Genomic DNA, 20,903 nt, shown 5'->3' with positions numbered 1-20,903 from the left:
AGAAAGCAACCGCTCTTCGTCAACATGTTCCCAAGAAAAGTAAGTGCACACTTCCATCAAAGCAATTCCAAACTTCCATCAGCAGGACAACAGTTCAGATCAGCCTGCCTACAACAGAGTGAGGGGTCTGAGGCAGTGTGATGTTGTTCTCACTGAATCATGAAGACCCGTGAAGCTGCAGGAGTCCCTAAGATCAGAACAGAGGAAGCAGCCTCCCCTCTCCCCACAAACTGTCCTCTCTCACTTATCTAAAGCCACTGGGCATTTTTCATTTTGTGGAATCCACGGTCGGATGGCACCAATGAGTGGATTTCTGAATTTGGTGCTGGTGACATTAAAGAAAATGCCTCCATTGTCTCTTCCTGGGGGGAGGGGACATGAGGGCTAGCCAAAGGAGAATGGAAAATCCAGCTAAGTACTGTCCTGTCCAGTTCATATATTACACAGACAGGATACTCCGTGCCCCTGTCTTCAAGCTTAGAGACTATTCTCACTATCAACCTTGTAGTTGATTCCGGGATGATATATTGCCACTAAGAGATATTTTATATTTTTAAAATCCTAGGGAAAAAATAGATTCTTTCTTATCTTCATGCTGACACCGACCCATCCATGGATATTTGGAGGGGTGATGTGTAGAAGAGGATTAACTGCCTTGAGGATGGGGTTCCAGATGACAGGGCTAGACAGAGGAAATGAGAAGCACAATTCTGTTCACTATCACTTTGACAGTCAGGACTCGACTCCAGGGTTACCAGGAATGTAGGAAGGAAAACCCAGTCAGCAGGGAACAGGTTGCTAAGTGTATCCAAGGCCCATTGTGACCACTGGGGTAATTCTTTTTTTTTTTTTTTTTTTTTTTTTTTATGTTGATAACAATGACATGGATGCCCATGTAATTATTTAATTTCACAACTATTTCCCTACTACAGTCATCCTTTCAGGGTCAAAAATTGTGCCTTTTCATCACAATGTCCCTCTCAGTTAGAAGTATGTCTAACCCAGAGGGGAGGCCCAGCAAGTGTCTGTTAACCCAAACTGAGTTACTGTGGCCCTACGGTGGTGACAGTCAGTGTCTTAGCTTCACAATAAGCACAGAGGAAGACTGAGTCTCTCTCTACCCCTGGAGGGATGACTGCCTGGGAAGTTCATGACCGTTTTGGAGATAATGGTAACGAGAGCAGATGCTTGACGTCTCGAACAAGTTTTTATTATTGTTTTGAGGTTTCTTTTGGTTTGGTTCAGTTTTCTTTGCTGGCCCAGAACAAATCCCAGTGTCCAGAGGAACTTAAAATACTGAGGGCTTCATCAAGCTTCTCTAGAACAACCAGAGCAGAGCAGGACTCAGCAGACTGTCAGGCGTGAAGCAGAGGACCTTGTCTGGGCAAAGCAGAATGGAAGGTGGAGGAAATTTGGTCAGAGCTTTTGGGGCAAGGGCTGCTCTCACAGCCCTCACAACAAGCTGCTAAGCCTTGGCACTGTGTATCATTGTGGTCAGGGCTGACTCTCAAAGCAGTGTCAGTGTCATAGAGCTGTCATCTTGACTGTCACTGTCCCCAGGAAAGCGCTACCGTATTTCCTTGATAGGTTTGTGCTGGCTTTCACTTGTGTTGCCTTCTTATGGACTATATTTTCTTCCTCTCTCTCTTTCATGTGTTACATGTTATGAATGTGGGTTCATGTTTGTGTGGGTACACATATGTATATGTCTCTCTTTTGTGTGGCATGTGTTATGCATGTGTGTGGGTACATGTGTATGCATGCACATGTATACGTGTGTGTGTGTGTGTGTGTGTGTGTGTATGTGTGTGTGTGTGTAGGCCAGAGGTTGACATCGGATGTCTTCCTCACTCACCTATTTACTGAGGCAGTTTCTCCCAACGTGACATGCCAATTTGGCTAGTCTATGTAGTCCGTTTGCCACAGGGGATCCCTGGTCTCTGCCTCCTGGGCACTGAGATGTGATGTGAGCCATTATGATGATCTGCTTTGCTATTAAGGTTCCGGGTATCTGAACTTTATGGTTGCTCAGCAAGAACCAAATCCACTGGACCATTCCCCACCCCACAACTTTACTCTTTTAAAATGTGTGGTAGCAGTCACATCTGAAAAGCTATTCGCAGGAATGGTTTCAGACTAGAGTGATGCTGTCTTCCTTCAGAGAGGTCTGGGCCTGCTTCTGTTGTGGATTTGAGAGCAGCAAAAGCCTAGGACCTCCTCAGTTGAGTCCTTAAGACTTAGAGAATCTGAAGGTGAGAACAGAACTCTCGAATGCCTGCATATTCTGGTTTGTCTTGCCCTGTGATGCCACCTTGGGAACCCCTTGCAAGCTTGCATTGGATGGGTGCCCTGCACACTGGCCATTGTGCTTCAAAGCCCATTCTGTCTTTCCATGAGGCTGGCTCTTGGTGACCTCTAGAGGCTGCAAAGCTTCATGAGCTGGGCTAACTCCTTTGGACCTCATTCACCCCCAGAATCATACCCATATAACTTCTCTTCTTTTCTCTCCAGTAATTCACAGAGATCGTTTACACATTTTTGCCATTTTCTGAATTGTCCTCTGCAGGAAGCATAGTCCAATTTAACTTGTGACTAAGTTAGGGAGTTAAATGTCTACCCCCACTTTATTTCCTAGAAGTGAACAACCCCATGGAGATGACAGGACTGGCAGGATGTCTCCAGCTGCTTGGCAGGGTGAGGCCTTTGCTCAGCTTCCTGGGAGCTTTTGGAGTAAGAGAATGTTGATGCTGATTTCTGAGTTCCTGCAGGTTTCAGAACAGATGTACCATGGACAGATCCAATGAGACCCTCCCTGTGAGCGGCTTCATTCTCCTGGGCCTCTCTGCCCACCCAAAGCTGGAGAAAACCTTCTTCATCCTCATCCTGCTTATGTACCTGGTGATCCTGCTGGGTAATGGGGTCCTCATCCTGGTCACCATCCTTGACGCCCACCTGCACACGCCCATGTACTTCTTCCTGGGGAACCTCTCCTTCCTGGACATCTGCTACACCACATCCTCAGTCCCCCTCATTCTCGACAGCTTCCTGACCCCCAGGAAGACCATCTCCTTCTCAGGCTGTGCGGTGCAGATGTTTCTCTCCTTTGCCATGGGGGCTACAGAGTGTGTGCTCCTGAGTATGATGGCATTTGATCGTTATGTGGCCATCTGCAACCCCCTCAGGTACCCAGTGGTCATGAGCAAGGCTGCCTACGTGCCCATGGCTGCTGGCTCCTGGGCAGGTGGCATCACCAACTCTATAGTGCAGACATCTTTGGCAATGAGGCTGCCCTTCTGTGGGGACAATGTCATCAATCACTTCACCTGTGAGATCCTGGCAGTCCTGAAACTGGCCTGTGCTGACATCTCCATCAATGTCATCAGCATGGGGGTGGCCAATGTGATCTTCTTGGCGATCCCAGTCCTCTTCATCTTTGTCTCCTATGTCTTCATACTCACCACCATCCTGAGGATCCCCCTCTGCTGAGGGGAGGAGGAAGGCCTTCTCCACATGCTCTGCCCACCTCACTGTGGTGATCATCTTCTATGGCACCATCCTCTTCATGTATGGGAAGCCCAAGTCCAAGGACCCACTGGGGGCAGACAAGCAGGACCTTGCAGACAAGCTCATCTCCCTCTTCTATGGGGTGCTGACCCCCATGCTGAACCCCATCATCTACAGCCTGAGGAACAAGGATGTGAGGGCGGCTCTGAGGAACCTGGTGGGTCAGAAACAGTAACTCAGTGACTGTCACTGAATCCAGGCTGCCATAGCACAGGACCTCCAAAGTCCTTACTGTATCTATGAAAAGAGTGGTGGAGTGAAGAGGGCCATTTCTCCAAGGACTAGTGATAACCTCAGGAATGACACTAAAAATGAGCCTACTTTTCTGTCAATGTCTCATAAGCAATGGAACAGGCTGAAAGGAAAAGCCTTCACATCTCCAGAGATGCTGGCTGGCTGGCTGCTTCGTGCTCAACCTCAGGGTCATCACAGCACAGCTCTTTTGAGACCAGAAGCTTCTGTACATCTCTGTAAAGACATTGATGTGCACAACCAGGAGACAGATGCAGAGCCTGGCTCTTGTGTAACATGAATGTTTCTGAGTCTGAAATCACAGTTATGCACCACCCAACCTGGTCTTCTCGTCATTATATTTTCTTTTCAGCTTCCCTTTGCCACATTTCCACCCCAACTTGTTTTTACTTTGGGGGTCTCAAATGCATTTGGGGGTTATCTCAATCCTTTGATGAATTGTGGCATAAATTGAAATAAGCAAACAGAGCCAAAAATAAGAACCAAGGAGACAGATGGGTAAAGAGAAAGTAAAGGGAGTCAGGAAGGGGGCTGAGGGGAGAAGGGACCAGATGGAGAAGAGAGGGGAGTGTTGGCTAGGGGAACACATGGGAACAAAGTGTAATGACATGCATACAGGACTGAAGATACCACGAGGAAACTCATTAGCTAAAAGAGGGAGAATCAGGAACTTAAGGATGCTGTTGTGTACATAACAATTTAGAGCTCTTGTCTGAAAAGACCAATATGAACAAAACACACAAAGAAACAAGTGAAGGCAGATAGGATGGCCCATGCCTATAATCCAAGCACCAAAAGAATTGATGCTAGAGGACTACCATAAATGTGAGGCCAGCCTGGTCTATATTGTCAGGAATAGGCTATCCTGAGCTACAGTGAGAGATCCTGTCTCCCAAAATAAGCAGAAGAAAGAAAGGGGAAGAGAAGGGATCCAGACCACAAACATAAACCTCTGCATAAAGCACTTAGCCTCCTGCATTTTATATATAGCAATGGAAAATTGACCAAGACACCTGGTGTGGATCCAGGGCTGGGGAGTCGGGACTGTGTGAAAGTCTTCCATCCCTGACCTAAGTTGCACAGTTCTTCATCCTGTGAAGGGTTTATCGCTTGTATTCTTTGTCACATGCAGGAAACAGCAATTATGTCTGTGTGCAGACTCATTTTTATCTTTTCAATTTATTATTAATATCATTTGGGTGTGCACATGCCTTTACATCCGTGGAGGTCGAAGGGTGTCTCTGTGGGATTGGTTCTCTCCTTCCATCTTGATGTGGGTTCTGGGGGTTCAGCTCAGGTCCGCAGGTTTGGGCCTTTGTAGCAAGCACCTTTAGGCACACTTGCTGGTCCCAGGGACACACTGCTGTGAGCAAATCTCCAGATTTATGTCATGGACACCTGGAATTTATTCTAGCAGCTGCTTCCCAGGAGCCTGATGTGCCCAGTCCAGATGGTAGTAGAGGCTTGCTCTGCTGGTGTGGAACTGCTTATAAGACAATGGGCAAAGATGAGGACTTTCCAGGGTGTCTTCGTTACAGCTTTATTGCTGTGAAGAGACACCATGACCTCGGCAACTCTTATAAAGAAAACATATTCTTGAGGGGGGCTCACTTGCAGTTTGAGAGGTTCAGTCCTTTATGATCATGAAGGGGAGCAGGGCAGATGTGGTGCTAGAGCTGAGAGTGCGGCATCTTGCAGGAAACAGGAAGTCAACTGACTGTCACACTGAGGGAAGCTTGAGAAAAGAGACCTCAAAGCCTGTCCCCACAGTGACACCCTCCCTCCAACAAGGCCACATCTAATAGTGCCACTCCCTTTGGGGGGCCGTTTTCTTTCAAATCACCACACAGAGGGAGATGGGAAAGAGAGAGCCAAGCATAGACAGAGTTTGCCTATCACATAGGTGCTCTCAAATAAACCATTAAGGCTTATATTAATTACAAATGCTCAGTCAATAGCTCAGGCTTGTTACTAACTAGCTCTTACAACTTAACCCATTTCTCCTAATCTACGTGCTGCTCAGAGGCTCATGGCTTTTACATCTATCCCATTTTGTGTCCATCTAGCTAGCGACTCCTCTGACTCTGCCTTTCCTAGCTTAGCTTTCCTAGCTAATTTGATCCTGTTCAGCAACTGGCCAGTCAGCTTGTTTATTAAACTAATCACAGTGACATGTCTTCACATAGGAAGGATTATTGCACGGCAGCCAAGCTGTACTTAAATTGTCACTTGTCTTTGGACATTGGATCTACCAGAGTTTCCTTCCTGACCTGGGCCTCGCTATGTGTTCCAAGCAGGTACCATCCTCCTCTCTAGTCTCCCAAGTGCTAGGATTACAGGAGTGAGCCACCACTGAAGCTCAAGGGAACTTTATTTATTTGTTTGTTTATTATTCAGTCAGGTTTTCCTTACATAGCCCTGGCTGTCATGGAACTCTCTATGTAGACCAGTCTGGCCTTGAACTCACAGAGATCTATGTGCCACCAAACCCACATGCACAGGGTAATCTTTTGTTTTTGTTTTCCTTGGAGAAATATTTGGAAACATTGTTGTGCTGTATGGTAGTTCTCTTTTTAATCTAAGGAACTGTCAGCATTCGACATGAACAGAACCTCTGCTATCATTTAGATTTGGGTACAGCAGGCTCCTGGGATCTAATGCTGGACAGCACAGACATACCTTGGCTATTGTGAATCAAGTTGCAAGGAGGAAGTGCTGGCTTTGTTTTCCTTGGAGATCTACTCAGAGCATTGCTGCACTGTTTGGTTGTTCTCTTTTTAAACTGAGGAACCGTCACAAGTTTAGCACAATGACAATTCTTATTTAGTATTCCTCCTAACAGCTAACAACGGGATAGAAATGAGAAACGTAACTTTCTGCTTCACTTCTGTCTTAGTTAGGTTTCTATTTCTGTGAAGAGACACCATGACCATGGCAACTTTTATAAAGAAAGACATTTAATTGGGGTGGCCTACAGTTCAGAGGTTTAGTCCATTATCATCATGATGGGATACGGAGGCATGCAGGCAGACATAGTGCTGGAGAACTGGCCATACCTACTCCAACAAACCACACCATTTTCTTTCAAACCACCACACCTCCCCAAAACATTTTTAAACTCTTTAAGAAGATTCAATTAGTTACTATGAATGCAGTATCCTGCCTGCATGAATGCATGCAGGCCAGAAGAGAACACTTGCCACAGATGGTTGTGAGCCACCGTGTAGTTTCTGGGAATTGAACTCAGGACCTCTGGAAGAACAGTCAGTGTTCTTAGCCACTGATCCATCTCTCCAGGCCCCATTCTTATAGTCTGAGCATATATTATTCAGATTCCAACAGCCTCAGATACAATGAGGCCTATATAATCCAAATATACCCTTAATTAAGAAAGGAGAGAGGGAGAGCTTGGTCTTATTCAAAGGACTGCTTTTAGAGCTGAAAGAGGAAAATAAAACAGATTGAGGGGAAAGTTATTAAACAGAGTCTGGACCAATGCTAGCCAATGACTCAAAGGCCATCAGGATGCCCAGAGTACTCCTTGGGAACTAGAGCCCCATTAAGGCTGATGTTTGGTTCCCTTGGAGGCTAAGTCCAGGGCTAAGTACTGAGCAGCCTATTAGTGGTGCAAATTGAGTGAGCATCATTCCTTCCTGCACTTCCCGAGGAAATGAGAGAGCTGTTCAAAGAGCAACCAGGAGCTTGGAGAGATAGGAACTTTCAGTTCAGGCCTGCAGCCAGACACCTGCCCACCCCCAGGTCTGTCCACCAATATTTCTACTCTGAGCACTTGGCTGAGTCTTCTTTCCTGGGTCCTCGATTTTTTTGTGTGTGAAGTAAAGAGTGTGTGGCTATTCCTCTCACTACACAATGCATGGGGAAATACGGAGAATATCCACAGGGGAAGAATTGATGAGGGTGACCTGGCACTCTTTGATTAGTGTTTCCTGTGCACCCCCCCCCCATTTACCCAGAAGTTCAAGGGTACATTCACACCAACTTCCTGCAGATTACAAGGAGCCTTGGTTGGCTGATTGCTCTAGCTAAGGGTTGCCTGCTGCAAACCTGCCATCTGGTGGACGTATTGAAAGTTGTGGGCCAGGAATCCTGCAAGCCCCTTTTATCAGCATCTCAAACTTGAAGGACTTTGTGAAAACCTTGGATCTCAGTGGGTCTGAAGCCAGTGGGATCCAAGGTTCTACAACTCTAGTAAGTGCCCAGTCGGTGCCCATCCTGTTCTACCTGCAGCACTCAAAGGGTGATGGAGAGAGGCAGGGGAGACACTTCTTGGTGGAAGTTTCCTACGGTGAACCAAGGCCCAAAGCTTTTTATCTCTGGATCCAGATTTTGCAGTGTTTGGGGTCTCCTGAGGTTCTTTACTCACATTTGAAAAGTTCTAAGCATCTAGCATCTCTCAGACTCACCAGACTGTGCGGAGTTTGGTGTCCACACTGCCACACAATACCTATCTCTAGGCTGGTTGTATTTCTCAAATCATGTTGTCCAGTAGCTCCCCCCTACTCAGTCAATGAATGGGATTTGTTTGTTCTTGGGGATGGGCAGATCCTGCCTCAAAGAAAACATTTGCTTTTCTCTTACATTTATTAGAACACTAACACTATGCCAAAGGCTTTCTGAAAGCAAAAAGAGGTTTTATTGATGATGTTGTTGTTTGTATTTGGTTTGGCTTAAGGGTTTTTGATACAGGGACCCATATATGGGTCTAGGTTGCCTTCAAACTTACTATGTAGCTGAGACTGGCCTTAAACTACTGAGCCCCCTAATACTCTCTTGCATGTATCAGTCCACCAGCCAGTCCTGAGCCATGTCCCTGTACTGCTTTGCATTGTATGGACCACAAAGTCCTCATAGTCTTGTGATCCCCTACTCCTGCTTCTGACCCCTGACCCAGCTGTAGTGCTTCCTTGCCCTCCCTGCCGCTGGCAGTGCATAGTGTGGTGTCCTCCTCTTGGAAAATTAATAAAAATAAAAAAGCATCTTTCTAGCTATAGAGATGGCTCAGAGGTCAAGAGCACTGGGTGCTTTTCCAGAGGTCCTGAGTTCAATTTCTAGCAACCACATTGTGGTTCACAACCATCTATAATAAGGTCTGATGCCTTCTTCTGCCATGCAGGTATACATGCAGAACACTCATACAGAAAATTATATATATATATATATATATATATATATATATATATATATATTTAATCTTTCAATAGCATTGGCATCCATGTGTTATCACCCAGGCACTTCTGCAAATTAAAATCACCAAGTACACTGACAGGGAGTACTCACCCAACTGAAATGATAGTGCATGTCCTCACACACACTCATAAACAAAGGCACAGAGAATCTCTAGTCATAATAGCCGTAGCTGAAAATAACTAATGCCTGTAGGAATGTCCAAAGAAACAGGGCATGGTTGTGCACTCGGTACCCCTAGTGTCTGGGAGGCTGGAGTTAAGATGGGAGGACCATGTGTTTGAAGCCAGCCTGAACTAGCAAACTGGGGACTGGGGGAGATGGCTCAGTGGGCAGACACTTGCTGCCAAGAATGACAGCCTGAGTTCAATCCCCGCACCCACATGGGAGAAAGGGAGAAACAACAAATTGTTGTTATACCTCCATATGTGCTCCCCATATCTCTCTCACCCTCCTTCCCTCTGTCCTCTCTCTCTCTCTCTCTCTCTCTCTCTCTCTCTCTCTCTCTCTCACACACACACACACACACACACACACACACACACACATTTTTTTAAGTTGGAATATCCATGCAGTAGAATGCTATTTAGCAAAACAACTGGCAAAACAGGCTATAGAATGAGATTCTTTCAAAAATATTGTACCGAGTGAAAGAAGTCAGACACACAAATAAGTGCACAGTGTGTGACTGGAACCCGAGGGAAGTCAAAACCAAACCAAGGCACAGCAACAGGAAGCACAAAGGCTGGGGTGGGGCCAGGCTGACTGTAAGAACACAGGAGGCTTCAGGAGAAGCTGGAGTGCTTCATATCATGGTTTTGCACACGTATTTCTTAGTCTTAGAATGGTCTGCTTAGCCAGGTGGTGGCACACGCCTTTAATCCCAGCACTTGGGAGGTAAAAGCAGACACATCTCTGTGAGTTCGAGGCCAGCCTGATCTACAAAGTGAGTTCTAGGACAACCAAGGCCACACAGGGAAACCCTGTCTTAAAAAACCAAAATCTAAACAAAAACCAAATAAACAAAAAGGTGCTGTAGAGTGATCTGCTTGCTTTTTTTTTTTTTTTTTAAATGTGTATAGAGGCTGTAGAGATGGTTCAATAGTTAAGAGCACTTGTTGTGTTGCTCTTGTAGAGGACCAAGGTTAGATAACAGTATCCACAGGGATGCTCACAATAGTCTGTAACTCCAGTTCCAGGAGATTCAGTGCCCTCCTCTGACTTCTACAGGCATCAGGCATGCACACGGTGCACGCACACACACAAAACAAAACATTCACACATAAAATCAATACATCTAAAAATATCTTTAAATGGTGCTTGCATGTATGCCTGTGCACCACATGTGTGCCTAGTACCCTCAGAGACCAGAAGATTCAGGGGCCAGATCCCCTGGAACTGGAATTACAGTTGTGAGCTGCCATGCAGGTGCTGAGAACTGAATCTGGGTCCCCTGAAAGAGCAGCCAGTGCTCTTAATCTCTGAGCTAGTGCTCCAGAATGCTCTTTTATGCAAATTATACCTAAAAGAGTTGATTTACATATAAAATAAGCAACTTTACTTTTCAATTTTAATTGATTTTCTGACTGGTTATGTACAATTGTGGGAGGGTCTTCATAATCACAAGCTAGACTCCTCCTTCTAAATGCTGGGATTATAGGGTTATATTACTATGTCCAGTTTATGCAGGAATTAAAAACAGGGCTCCATGTGTACTACGGGGAGCTCTCTACCGAGCCAGTCATATTCCCAGACCCTATACAATCGTTTTATTAGTTTTCCTTTAAGACTATCCTGATTCTACCCTGATTCTTATCTCAAGTACTTCTAAAATACAGCCAAATGCAAATAGATATAAAACATAGCCAAGCACAAAGAGACATAAATATAGCAGAGAAAAATCACATGGCAACTGTTGCAGAAAACACGTTCCTTGCGTGCTGTCCTGGTTAGGGTTTCTATTGCTGTGATAAACACTGTGACTAAAAACAAGCTGGGGAGGAAAGGGTTTATTTGGCTTACATTTCCATATTGCTGTTCACTACTAGAAGGAAGTCAGGACAGGAACTCAAGCAGGACAGGAACCCAGAGGCAGGGGCTGCAGAGGCCTTTGGAAGAGTGCTGCTTACTGACTTGCTCCCCTGGCTTACTCAGCCTGCTTTCTTCTAGAACGTAGGACCACCAACATAGGGATGGCACCACCCACAATGGGCTGGGCCCTCCCCGACCAATCACTAATTAAGAAAATGACATATAGCTGGTTCTTATGGGGGCATTTTCTCAATTGTGGTCCCCTCTTCTCAGGTACCTCTAGCTTCTGTCCAGTTGATATAAGACTAGCCAGTACACATACCCAGAAGTTATCTAGGAAACTATTATTATTCATATGAATTTAGAAAAGTCTGGAGATGGAAGTAACTTCCCCAAACCATCTGCTTGTGCACACACCGACACAGGCATGAGACAGAAAATCAAGAAAAACCTGAATCTGGGGTGGGGGTGGGGGAGCAGGTTATGATTGTAGCTAATCACTAAGAAGGCCAAATCAGGGAGAACACAAAGAGTTCCAGGTCAGCCTGGGCTACAGTGAGGCCAGCCTGAGCTAGACCCTGTGGCAGGTGTGATGTCAGCACTAAGGAAGTAGAGGCAGAAGGATCAGGTGTTCAAGACCAGTTTCAACTGGTCCCCAAAAATCTCTAAAACCTCCCCAGAAAAAGGAAAGCAGAGAGACTGTGCACATGAGTGTAAGTATCCATGGAGGCCAGAAGAGAGTAACATATTCCCTGGAGCTAGTGTTTCGAGGCAGTTGTAAGCCACCATGCTGGTGCTGAACATCAAATTTGGGTCTTCTGCAAGAGCAGTGGCTTAGTTTGGCTTAGTTAGGGTTACCATTGCTATGATGAAACAGCATGACCAAAAACAACTTGGGGAGGAAAGGGTTTGTTTGCTGACATATCCTCAATCACCATTCATGGAACGAGACCAAGTCAGGAACTCAAACTGAGCAGGAACCTGAAGGCAGGAGCTGGAGAAGAAGCCACAAAGGAGTGCTGCTTACAGGTTTGCTCCTCCTGGTTTGTTATTTTAGGGGCTGGAGAGATAGCATCCAGGATCACCAGCCTCAAGGCGGCACCACCCACAATGGACTAGGCCCTCCGCCATCAGTCACTAATTAAGAAAAAACCCAGCAAGCTAGCCTACAGCCTGATCTTATGGAGGCATTTTCTCAGGCGAGACTCCCTCCACTCAGATGACTCCAGCTTGGGTCAAGTTAACATAAAAACCAGTCAGCACAAGTAAGGACCCCTCTTAACCACCGAGCTATCTCTCCAGACCCCAGAGAGTTTCTTAACTGTCCATATGCTAGGGTCTACCCCCTCAAAAATGTGAATTCCATGATTTGGGGAAAGAATGAGAAGAAATCTGGCCTGATAAACATTTCCTTGCTATTTATTTGTGTGCTTCTGGAGTGGAACCCAGGCCTCGTGCACACACTAGGCAGGCGTTCTGCTGTTAAATTACATTCCAGTCCTAGGTGCTTGGTGCTTTCAATCCCTCCTAAAACTACTGGACCACACAAGTTGCCAGTGAGGACAGGGGAAGAATAAAAGTCTTGGGAAGGTTAACTATGAGATTCTTCCCACCAGATTTGAATTTATTTACAAAGTAACAGGTACTGGATCACTAGTGTTTAAAAGCTTGTAAAATCACTGCTGGATTTAGCTGCTCAAGTTTGTAATCTCAGCACCAAGGATGTGGAGGCAGGAGGGTCAGGAGTCCAAGGTCATCCTTAGTTTCATAGTGAGTTTGATAGCAGCCTGGGCTATGTGAGATATTGGGGTGGGGGGAGAAGAAAGAAAAAAACTAGGAAAAAAGTTTTGTAAAATCAGTGGTATCAATACCAGAAATAAATTAAAAAATGTAATGATACCTAACAGGTCAAATTTAATAGCATAAAAATGAACACTTCTTAGTATAGTAAAACGGCAAAGTATTTGATTGGATGGTTTGTCTTTGAACTGTTCATCACACCATATGATGCCATAAAATTCAAGTGAATTGCTGCTGAACATAAACATTTCAGGATTACAAAAAGAGCAGAACGACATGTTTGTGCCAGCTGGGGAAGACATATGGCTCCCTCTTGGGATGGAAAGAGGACCTCCAAGGTAAACAGGTAGGGTAAGCAGGTTGTTAGGTAACAAGAGTGAAATTTCTACCAGAGAGAGGTTTGTAAGGTCCCGTTTGTGTCTGACTTTTTAAATATTACTTTATTTACTTACTTATTTATTGGACAGGGTCACTGTGTCGCCTTAGCTGGCCTAGAACATGCTGCCAGCAGTACTGTCCCTCCACTCACAGAGCCCTAACTCTGACTCCTGAGTACTGGGACTAAGGGCATGCACCACTATCACTGGCCTGACTAGCCTTTAAACACCAGTAGCTGAGGAATAGTCATTTTCCAAGTAAATTCAAATCTGATAGGAAGAATCTAATAATATCTTCAAAACGTCCTGTTCAATTACTCTTCACTAGCAATGTATACAGTTCAGTAGTCTTTGGGACAATTTAAAGTACTAAGTAGCTAGCACTGGGATGTGGTAGAGTGCTAGTCTAGTGTTCACTCACTTATAAATATTATGACACATAGAGACAGATATTCCCCAAAAGACATTTAATATGTATTAAGACAGTGGACACACATAAATACATTGTATGTATGTATGTATGTATTTTTCGAGACAGGGTTTCTCTGTGCGTTGGAGCCTGTCCTGGAACTCACTCTGTAGACCAGGCTGGCTTTGAACTCATTGCCTCCCAAGTGCTGGGATTAAAGGCGTGCACCACCAACACCCGGCCACATGTAAATATCTTATGTTTCAGTTTTTTAAATACTGAGAACCACCATTCCCTGAGGAATCATGTTGTCAAATTGGTTCATGTTGTAGGAACCTTGGGATAAATCTTTCCCTGTCATCTCTGGGCATTTATTTTCTCCTGCTGGACCTTTGGTTGGGAAAGCCAAGCCTAAGCATACCACTCATATTCAAGTTACTTAAGGGAGTACACCTGTGCACTGCTCTCAATTAAATGCTGGGAAGGCTGGGGTAATCACAATAACAAGGGAACAGTAACTGCTTGTGTTATGGGTGACACCAGGATAAGCCCTGTCTTAGGGTTCTGTTGGTGTGACAAAACACCATGGCCAAAAAGCAACTTTGAGAGGAAAGGATTTATTGGGCTCACACTTCCACATCACTGTTCATCAATGAAGGAAGTCAGGACAAGAGCTCAAACAGGGCAGGAACCTGGAGGCAGAAGCTGGTGCAGAGGCCACAGAGGGATGCTGCTTACTGGCTTGCTACTCAGGGCTTGCTCAGCCTGCTTCTTATAGAACCCAGGACCACCAGCATGAGTCAGTACCACCAACAATGGTCTGGACCCTCCAGCATCAATCACTAATTAAGAAAATGCCTTACCGGCTTGCCTACAGCCAGATCTTATGAAGGCATTTTCTCAACAGAGGTTCCCCTCCTCTAAGTTTTAATTGCTACCTCTCTGGCTTTATATACATAATAAAGAGTTGGCAGTTGCCATATATTGGTGTATTTTAATAATTGCTATTTAACTGACATTTTTATTAATAGGAAAGTTTTAGAGAAGTTTTGCTTTCACAGTAAAATTGGGCAGAAAGGATAGAGACTCCCCATTCATATGGTGCCCCCCATAGTCAACACCTGTTCCAGAGTGGAACATCCATTACTCCATTGCAGCTGATAGCCTACACTGGCACATCCTTAACAGTCCATAGTTCACAAAAGGGCTCATTCTTGGTGTCTTACATTCTGAAGGCTTCTGCAAAGGTATATAATGTCTTGAACACTCGACTACAATATGGAAGAGTTCTACCACTCTAAACCTCCTCTATGTGGTGCTCATTTCTCCCTTCTCTCCCCAACCTTGGAAACTACTAATCTTTTTAGTGTCTCTGAAGTTTACCTTATAAATAATGTCAGATAATCAGTCATGCAATGTGTGTCCCTTTCAGACTGGCTTCTTACATTAGCACTGTATAATTGTATTTCTTTTTCATGGCTTGATAGCCCATTCCTTTTTGGTGTTATATTAATATTCCATACCCTAGGTCAACCACTGTTTATTTATATGCTTATCTATCAAAAGACATCTTTTTGGTTCCAAGTTTTGAAATTATGAATAGAGTTCTCTGCTATACGCTTCTCTGCATATGTTGGGATTTGTGTACATGTAAGTTTTTATAAATCAGTCTTTGTTATTGTTCTTGAAATAGGGTCTCACTCTAGTCCAGACTGACCAACAACTTACTTTGTAGCCCAGGGTGTCCTCAAACGCAGGGTACTCCTCCTGACTCAAATTCTGGAGTTATGGGTATGAATCAGTCTTGAAACAAAAATTTCACAGTGTTTTTCTTCCCCATACTGTCTTAATTAAATAGTTGTTGAGGTTGCAAAATGAGCTATTGAAAACAAAGCATGACCCCTTGCAAACTATTCCTGTGTGTGAATCAACCAAAACAAAACCAAAATACAGGAACAAAATATTGGAAGTTCAACCTGTGTGTCTGCTTTTGTCATCTGTAATTCCAAATGTCAAATTCTCTCATTCATCCAAACCTTACCTGTTACCTTGGAATTCTCCTTTTTTTTGTCTTTGACCTGTTTGAACTTCTAAATTTTGTTTTTATTTTATTTCACATGTATGGATGTTTTGCTTGCATGTCTGTCTGTGTGCCACATGTGCGCTTAGTGCTGGAGGAGGCCAGAAAAGGACGACAGATCCCCTGGAACTGAAATTACATCCACCATGTGGATGGATACATGGAACTGATCTGTGGTCTTCTGGAAAAGCAGCCAGTGCTCTTAACCTCTGATCCATCTCTCCACTTCCAAGTTTGAAGTTATAACATAAATCTAACCTGGCATGGTAGGACATGCCTAGATTCTCAGTACTCAGGAAGCTGAAGAATCAAGTTCCAGGCCAGCCTGGGCTTCACAATGAGATCCTGTCTCAGACTCTCACCTGCCTGTGGATTCTATAGCCAATAAATAAAATAACTTTTTTTAGTACTGGAGATGGAACCTAGGGTTGCATGCCAGGTAAATTCTCTAATACTGAGCTACCTACTCATCCCTAAAATAAAAGCTGTTTAAAAATGTTTTCAAAGGTCCAGTGTGGTGGTGCATGCATGCTTTTAATCCCGGTTACCTTATCTGAAGGCAGAGGTAGGTTGATCTCTGTGAGTTTGAGGCCAGCCTGGTCTACATAGTGAGTTCCAGGACAGCTAGGACCACATAGTGAGACCCTGTCTCAAAACAAAAAACAATAACAAAAAAAAAAAAAAGACACCACCAACAAAACATTTTTAACCATGTGTATGTATGTATGTATGCATGTATGTATATATGTATGTATGGAGGGAGGGAGGGAAGGAGGGAGGCAGGGAGGCAGGGACTGAGGGAGAGAGGGATAGAGGGAGGGAGGTAGAGATGGGTGCAGTGAGTACAGATGTCTGGAGGTACCAGAAGAGGGAGTCAGATCCCCTGGAGCTAGAGTTACAGGTAGTTGTAAGAGCTACAGGTAGTGCCAGGCCCAAACTTGGGTTCTCTCCAAGATCAGTGTACACTCTTAACCACTGAGCCCTTTTCCCAGCCCCTGAAGTAAGTCTGAATACTATAGAAATGAATAAGGAAAGGGAGTGGAAGACAGGGAAAGCCCAGGTGTCTCTGGAGTTCTTTGGAGACTGGCAGAATAGTGTCCAAGGCATCTCAGGCTGAGGGCACCTCCAGGTCGGAGAATGAATTTTATAACATGTTAGTGTTGGATGCTGTGGGAAAAGCCTTTCTTGTCTGAGAGTTCACTAGAAGAGTCAACAGACCTCAGTTATGCTGGTTCTGCTCCAAGGCACCAGGCAGGCTTTGTTCTGCAAGGCCACATTCCCAGTTATTAAACTAATAGTAAGCATGATGCCTGGCTGTGGAGCCGCTTCCTAGCAACGAGTTTTAGACGGTGTGTTCTGATCGTTAATGGATAAGCACTTGCCTCTGCACATCCGTTCCCGCTGATTAAAACTTAACCTCACTTCAGGGAAATTTTAGTTTAGTCAAGGCCATTCTCAAACATCTTCCCCCAGTTTTGAAACAAATTTATAAAGCCAAAGCCAGCCGTTGTGCCTGGAAGAAGGCAGGACATCTGGTCCTCAGCTGTCACTGTCAGCCTTGTTGACACCTGCATGCTCATCTGGCTTCCAGTTGTACAGGCCATGAGCACAACAGCTCTAGGCTCCCCCTCCTTCTGTGCTTGGAGGTCTCTTCAGGGTCTTGGCTTGCAAACTTTTACATTGCTGTTAGTGAGGGGCATAGAAAACACCCGCCTGCTCTTCTGCGGGGAACAAGGGAAGACACACACCGGAAACGCCCTCAGGGGCTGAGGGTAGAGACATTTCCTAAGATCTGTCACTTCCTTGAGTCCCACGTAGGAAATGCTGCCCAGGTCCCCTTCCTAGGGTTTCTGGGACCCACCTGGTGCATCCCTCACAAGCAAACCGCTTTTCTTCTCTGCACTACTCCCCCACGAGAGGGATCAAATCACTGGAGACTGATAAAGATGTGAAGGGTTGTGTCTGACTGATCGCAGCGTTCTTCCATGCCATGTCTGTTGTTATGCACATACATTTGTGCTTTGTCTGTAACGGTATAACATGAACCCGAAGAACTAAAACTGACCTAAGAAACCCTAAACTAGAAGTGAGGAGAACCACAGGAACAGCTCCCTGGGTGGGGGGTGGGGTGGATTTCCCACAGTTCTCTCTCTCTCTCTCTCTCTCTCTCTCTCTCTCTCTCTCTCTCTCTCTCTCTCGGTGTGTGTGTGTGTGTGTGTGTGTGCGCGCGCGCGCGCGCGCACGCGCGCGCGCACCCCTGTCCATCCATGTATGTGAGTCTCCTCCAGTATGTGAGTTTTCTTCTACATATACACAAAGGCCAGAAGAGGGCATCGGGTAGAAAGGAGCTAAGAACTTTCTCTCTTTAGTTCTAGCCGAAACTATAACCCATTTTCTTGCACCAAGAAGAGGGAGAACCGTGCAAAGAACATAAGCCAGAGTTGTGTGAAGAAATTAAGCAGAGGTCAGAGCAAGATGTGACTGGAGTGTATGAGTGAATCCGAGGGACAGTGAGAAATGAGGCCAGAGAGGTAAGGAAACACGACTTAAAGAGTTACTATAATACATCTGATCCTGGTTGTCTGAGTGGGATGGGAAGGCTTTAGAAAGTTCTACAGAATAAAAAACAGACTGCTTAAAGGGTCACTATGATCACTTTATTGAAAGAGACCATAGAGGCTACTGGATGAAATAAAGGCCAATTAGGCAGCTACTTCAATAGTACAGGCAAGACAGAATGATGGACTGGGGTGACGGCAGTGGGGGTGGTTGAGTGGCCTCCATTTTTCTGAAATGTCAGCCATCTTCTGTGTGATTATTACCTTCTTATAAGTAGTGAGTCATTTTATCCTTATCCATCAGTTTGATTATGATGTCTAGGGTGTGATTTCTTTGAATTTGTTCTTCTTAGGGTGCACTCAGCATTCGGAGTGCTTTCCACTGCATTTGGGAAGTTGTCAGGTACCAGTCTCTTGATCATTTTCTGCTCTCTAATTCTCTTCTCCCTCTAGGAATCCAACTATGCATGCATCAGACACTGAACGACCCACTTAATTTCTTCTCATCTTCCCTCCATCTCTTGTTCTTGGGACTAAGTTATTTTTATCGACTTGGCTTCAAGAATTTTATCATTTCTAATGTGTACAATGTTTTAACATGGACTGCCCATGTTAGGCTGCCCATTTGGTTCTATTTCTATAGTTTCCATTTCTCCTGCTGCAGTGACAAGCCATATCCTAGGGGTGGGGACCAGCTTGTCCTGGGTCTATTGTAAAGTGAAAATGTATTAGTCATGAAGAGATTAGAAAATGCAATCAATTATCAAGATGAAAAGCAGTCATTAGAAATCCTTGCCAGGATTACCCAGATGTTGGAATTAGCAGACTAAGACATTAAAGCATTTGTCATACATACATTTAATCATATAAAAGGAAAGTGTGGTGACATTGATGAAACAGATGTGTGATCTCAGTAGATCTTCAAGTAACTTAAATTTATGCCAGAAAAGACAGAGTAGCATTCCTTACATTGAGTACACACACACACACACACACACACACACACGCGTGCGCGCAGTTAGCACTCTAATCACAAAATTCATGTGCATTTCATACATTCAAAATCTGTCCAGCATGTAAGGAAAAAGGAAGATGTTACTCATAACTGGAAAACATCAATATAAATATATAGAGAGGTGACATAATTATCAAATAAGGACATTAAATAGCCATTATAAAAACAATAAATGTTATGAAGAATATAAAAGGGGGAGGCATAGGTGTTATGAGGAGGGGAATGGAGACATCGAAAGACACAAAGAGCGCATCTATAATTGAAAAATAAAAGGCGCTTGGGCGCTCTGGAAGCTAAGGTAGTAAGATTTCAAGTTTGATGCCAGCATGAGCTACATAGGGAGACCCTGCATCAAAAGGATATGAAAAAGGATAGGATCATAGGGAAAAATATTTATGGGTGGGGGGGCTGGAGACATAGCTCAGTGATACAGCACCTGCTTACCATGTGTGAAGCCCTGGGTTCAAGTCTAAAATCGAGGAGAGGGACTTAATGAGTTTTCTCTAACTAGAATACAGAGAGATGGCTCTTTGCCTCAAACAATTACTGGTGACTAAATATTTTTAAAGCACTGTATTGATCTCCAATCATCAATCATTTTAAGTGAAACATTACACCAGCATTGTAAGACAGAAATAGAGTGTGAGTGGGTGCCACACTGAACCACATAATATCTTCTAACAGCTACAGTTTAAGAAGCTAAAAAGAATAGTGGCAGATAAACGTTATACATGTGTCAGGGCACAGGCTGCACAGTCCCAACAGTGAATCCTATTGGTGTCAGTTCAGGCTTGCTCATTGCCGCAGATGTGGAGGACATTGGTAGAGGTGAGGTTGTGCACATGTACTTTCTGTACCTTCCATTCAACTTTGCTATGGGCTTAAAACTGTCCTGAAAAGTAAAGCCTTAGTGGAAAGGGGAAGAGGGTGGGGTAGCAACGATGCAATACAGTGCTCATGTATAAAAACCTCAAAAATGTGTTTAAAAGACAAGTCTATTGTTTTAAAGAAGTACAAAGTAGTGAGGGCAGGGTGGGAAATAAGTTCAGCCAGTTAGTCCCATAGCCCAAATTAAGAGCTCTCAGTTTTTAGAGTGTTCACATTATACACTGTGTCAAGTACTTACTGCCTTAGACATTCTAAATACAATATGCCGCTGGGTGGCTGTAATTCAGCACTCGATCAGGAAATCAAGGCCAGCCTCGGTGTCTCATAAGTTCAAGGTCAGTCTGAGCTATGTGAGATCCTGTCTCCAAAATACAAATATAAATAAATAAACACAATATGTTCAGTAATCTTATCAAGAAGGCCTGTGTGTGTGTGTGTGTGTGTGTGTGTGTGTGTGTGTGTGTGGCCTCAGAAGTAAGATGTCTTCACCCATAGACACAGGGCTAGCTGGGAATAGTGTGCAATCTGGACTCAGGAGTGTGTCAAGACCTTGCTCTTTCCATTAGAGTCATTGCTACCATCTGACCATTAGAGGAAAGCTAACTGTATTTAGTGATCTGAACAGAGGAAACTGGAAATAAGCAATATTCACTTCTGAACAGAAATGTAAGTTAACTCTAAAATGTATTCGCTATCTGTTCAAGGGCTGTGCAGACGGGAAGAG

At 44.5% G+C, this 20,903-nt stretch overlaps 1 protein-coding gene across 1 annotated transcript; it reads left to right on the top strand.

The window, feature by feature from the left end:
- Window positions 1-2,787: 2,787 nt before the first annotated feature.
- Window positions 2,788-3,739, top strand: LOC127225756 (olfactory receptor 13C7-like). Its single transcript, XM_051189336.1, is given in 2 exon segments — window positions 2,788-3,474; window positions 3,476-3,739. Coding segments are annotated over 2 exon segments (951 nt in total).
- Window positions 3,740-20,903: the final 17,164 nt, after the last annotated feature.

Source organism: Phodopus roborovskii, unplaced genomic scaffold, assembly GCF_943737965.1.
Source record: "Phodopus roborovskii unplaced genomic scaffold, PHOROB, whole genome shotgun sequence".
In the NCBI taxonomy this organism is placed as follows: Eukaryota; Metazoa; Chordata; class Mammalia; order Rodentia; family Cricetidae; genus Phodopus; species Phodopus roborovskii.
The sequence above is the reverse complement of the archived record's forward strand: the minus strand, read 5'-3'. Positions and strand labels throughout refer to the sequence as shown.